At 41.9% G+C, this 3,379-nt stretch overlaps 1 protein-coding gene across 1 annotated transcript in view; it reads right to left on the reverse strand.

The window, feature by feature from the left end:
- Window positions 1-533: 533 nt before the first annotated feature.
- irf8 (interferon regulatory factor 8) overlaps window positions 534-3,379 on the reverse strand; it is a 4,039-nt gene continuing 1,193 nt past the window's right edge. Inside the window, exons 3-9 of the mRNA XM_008405926.2 lie at window positions 3,164-3,347; window positions 2,946-3,046; window positions 2,661-2,718; window positions 2,149-2,196; window positions 1,646-2,038; window positions 1,407-1,522; window positions 534-1,294 (exon numbers count right to left, since the gene is read on the reverse strand). Of these exons, the coding sequence (XP_008404148.1) occupies window positions 1,097-1,294; window positions 1,407-1,522; window positions 1,646-2,038; window positions 2,149-2,196; window positions 2,661-2,718; window positions 2,946-3,046; window positions 3,164-3,347 (1,098 nt within the window). The 3' untranslated portion in view covers window positions 534-1,096. The remainder of the gene's footprint in view (window positions 1,295-1,406; window positions 1,523-1,645; window positions 2,039-2,148; window positions 2,197-2,660; window positions 2,719-2,945; window positions 3,047-3,163; window positions 3,348-3,379) is intronic.

Consider the following 3,379-nt stretch of genomic DNA (forward strand, 5'->3'; position numbering starts at 1 on the left):
TTCTAATTTAGGGATATGTCTTAATTAGTGTTTTGTGCAGCCAACCATCATGTGAAGCTCATGTGTTAATGTCTCAGATTCTGCTGCAAAATTTAACATTCGTTGTACCGTTTAGAATAAAACATTGACATAAAAAGGAACATCCAAAATAGTTATTATTATTATTCATTTAGAAGAAAGGAATATCTTAGATCGAATAAATGCATTTTTGACACTGACGGAGGAAATACGCTTGACCCGCTGTGCAGTTAAATTTTAAATATTGGTTTCACGCCCGATTAAACAAAGAGCAGACACCAACATGTCACAGACATTAGTTTAACACGAAAGCTTGACTTGTGTCTTTTAGGTGGGCTTAGTTACCAAGACTAAGGTTTATATGATTTGTAAAAGCAACAAATATGAAAAGAAATGTGAACTTTAACAATAAGGGAGAAAATTAAAATTTTAGTCCTGTCGATGGTCTGAAAAGTTGACCTAAAACTCAAACTTGTGCACTAGTTGATAATTGCTAAAAGACAAGCACACGCGCATTTCTGTAAAACTCTTTATTTGAAATACAGTTTACTCAGAGAACAGTTTGATAGTAAAACCTATCTGTACTTTAATGCCACATTGCATCCAAAACATTATGCAATTTTTGTCAACCGATACAAAAATATTTTCATTTTCTGTAGAAAATACGATATTATGAAATGAGATAGTATTCGACTGCTTTTTACTTTGACAAACACAAGAATTAATCATCTAAGCTCCTGAAACTGTGAAAAAGAAAAACGAGTAAAATCCAGTTTGAGAACTTAACTGCCTAATTTATACAAAAACCTATCTTGAATTAAGCTTTGTCAATGTAAAGTGTTTACCAACCCCTGCTTCTAACATAATATCTTAAATTGATAAAGTCGCTATCTGCCCTTGCATGGATACAACATAAAGTCCACGCAAAACCAAAATGGAAGCTTGAGAATTGAGCCTCCCTCTGTCAGAGAAGAGATGATGCTTTCTTATCCTCAGTAACTTTCAGTTCTCTTCTTTGGTTCACATGAAAGTTCTATAGAATGTCTGATATGTTTAAAGGCGAATCTTGTCGAGCTGCTCAGGCAGTGATGGGCATGTTGTCCCTGTAGCACGCCGGCCTCTGGGGAACACTGTAGCTGCACAAGTCCTGGTAGATTCTGGCCATCTGCTCGGTGGCCACATCATCGCTCATCTCCACGTTTGGGCTGCTGGTGTAAGGCTGCGAGCGACGCATGTTCAGGGACTCCAGCATGTGTTGGCAGTTCACCATGGTGATCTGTTGTTGGAGGAGAAGAGAGGAGAGAAGGGTTTTGTTGTTGTTGTTGTTGGATGTTTGTGTCTCTTCAGCAGATTCAGATTTACTCAGCTGTTCTGCTGACAAGTCTTACCTGTAGAATGATCAGTTTGCTCTTGGCACTGCTGACGTCGTTCAGTTCTTCTCCAAAACACAGCGTCACCGAGGGATCCGGAGCAGCAATCTGACCTTCCTGATAGAGCTGTAGAGCTGCAACAATTATGACAAAAAAAAGAAAAGAAAAGAGCTTTAGGCCAGAATATTATATCATCGCTCCTCCATCACATCTTTGTCTTAACCATTGATTTTAGCTTTCCAAACATTGAGACTCACCTTGAAAAAACCTTCCTGTGTCAAAAATCTTGACCACAGAATCCCTCTCGAGTTTCCAGGGCATGGAGCCGTACTGGGAGCTGCCGTCCCCCAGCCCGCTACAGAAGACTCGACTCTGGCACAGTCTTTTAATGAAGATGCCCTCTTGGTTTGCACGCACCAGCACGCCTCTCTCCAGGTGACCCAGCAGCTTGCGGGTGAAGTAGCGCTGCCGCTCGTACTCTATAAGCTCAGCCGGGGGGAAGTGAACGTTCTGCATGCTGTCTGAACTGTAGGGGGCGCCACGACCCAGGTGCTGCTGGGGGGAAATCCGGCAGCCTTCTGGATGAGTAACCAGTGTGTTGTACATCAGCTTCCCTCCATAGTAGAAAGAGATCATCAACTGGGAGAAACCTAGAAATGGAAGAGAAAAAAAAAAGCTTAGAAATGACAGAATAATATGATAACGCTTATTTTAATGAACAGATTTTATAGAATGCCTGAAAAAGGAACTGCTTTCATACCTGAGTTGACGTTGCCCGATGGCATCGGATCCTGATGCAGAGAGAAAGCTGTGAAGTACAAACAGAAGGCCTGATTTTTCTTGTAACTCGTCTGTGTCTTACTGTAGTGGACTCAACCTCAGTGTCATGTCTGTTCTTTGCTGCATCATCAGAAATAGCATTCCCTTAGCACGATTTACAGAGAAATAATCACTTTAGTCAGCAGAGTTAAACAGGATATTAGTCAATTGTTCCATTGCAGAATTCAACAGACAGACAAGCAAACAGCTTGTATTTAGCACCCACAGCAGCCGGGACAAACGGCAGAGCTTTCCGCTGGGGTTGTTTTTAATGGAAAAAAAAAAAAAAAAAGAAGTCAATGTCTCAGAAATACTAATTAGTGTTTCTAAAGTTCAGACGAAATTTAGATGCAGATAAATATTGGCATGTCCGACACATAGAGAAATGCTAGCAGCTCAAATAATCAACATGAGAGCAATTGTTTTTTTGTTTTTGTTTTGTTTTGTTTTTACCATTCATGCTGCTCTGGGGCCAATACTCTGGGCTGGCCTGGATGCTGCAGCTGTCCTCCTGCAAAAAGACACACAGCAGTTTGCATGAGCCTGTGGTGTGCAACAAGGGAAGAGGGTATGCATGCTGAATGCAACAAGTGTTGAAGGAGACAACAGCAGTGTGACACTGAAGGCCAAAAAGTGTCGCGAAAGCAGAGAAATACAAAGAGGTGATGAACTGGAGAGCATCGAGCAGCTAAAGCAATCGTGAAGTCGAACTCTCTCAAATGAAAGGCAGTTCTGTACCTCCTTAATGAGCTCCTCTATTTCTGTAGGGCTGCAGGCCATGTCTGTGTGGTCACTRGAGCTGGTGGGACCTGTCATGGTCATCACTGGTATTTTACCATCTGAGGGAGAGGGAAAAAAAAGCAAACAAACACGTATTATGATTCTGTTGAGATTTCAAAGAAATAACTTAATTATGTGTTATCGTTACAAGTGAGCAGGTTGAAAGGAAAACCCACTTTTCTGCTCTTCTTCGGGCACGATGCGGTACACCTTGTATGGCTCGGAAATGTCCAGCTGTGACCTCTCTGTTACTTCCTCAAAGTCAGGGCTTTTGTTGAGGGCACAGCGGAGTCTGGTCTTCCATGTTGCAGGCTCAGCCTTATCCCCCTCCTTAAACTTGCCTTTAAACACAGCCCAGGCCTGTGGAGAGGGCAAGAAACCAAAAAAATTCA

The sequence above is a fragment of the Poecilia reticulata genome, linkage group LG3 (genome assembly GCF_000633615.1).
Source record: "Poecilia reticulata strain Guanapo linkage group LG3, Guppy_female_1.0+MT, whole genome shotgun sequence".
Lineage (NCBI taxonomy): Eukaryota > Metazoa > Chordata > Actinopteri > Cyprinodontiformes > Poeciliidae > Poecilia > Poecilia reticulata.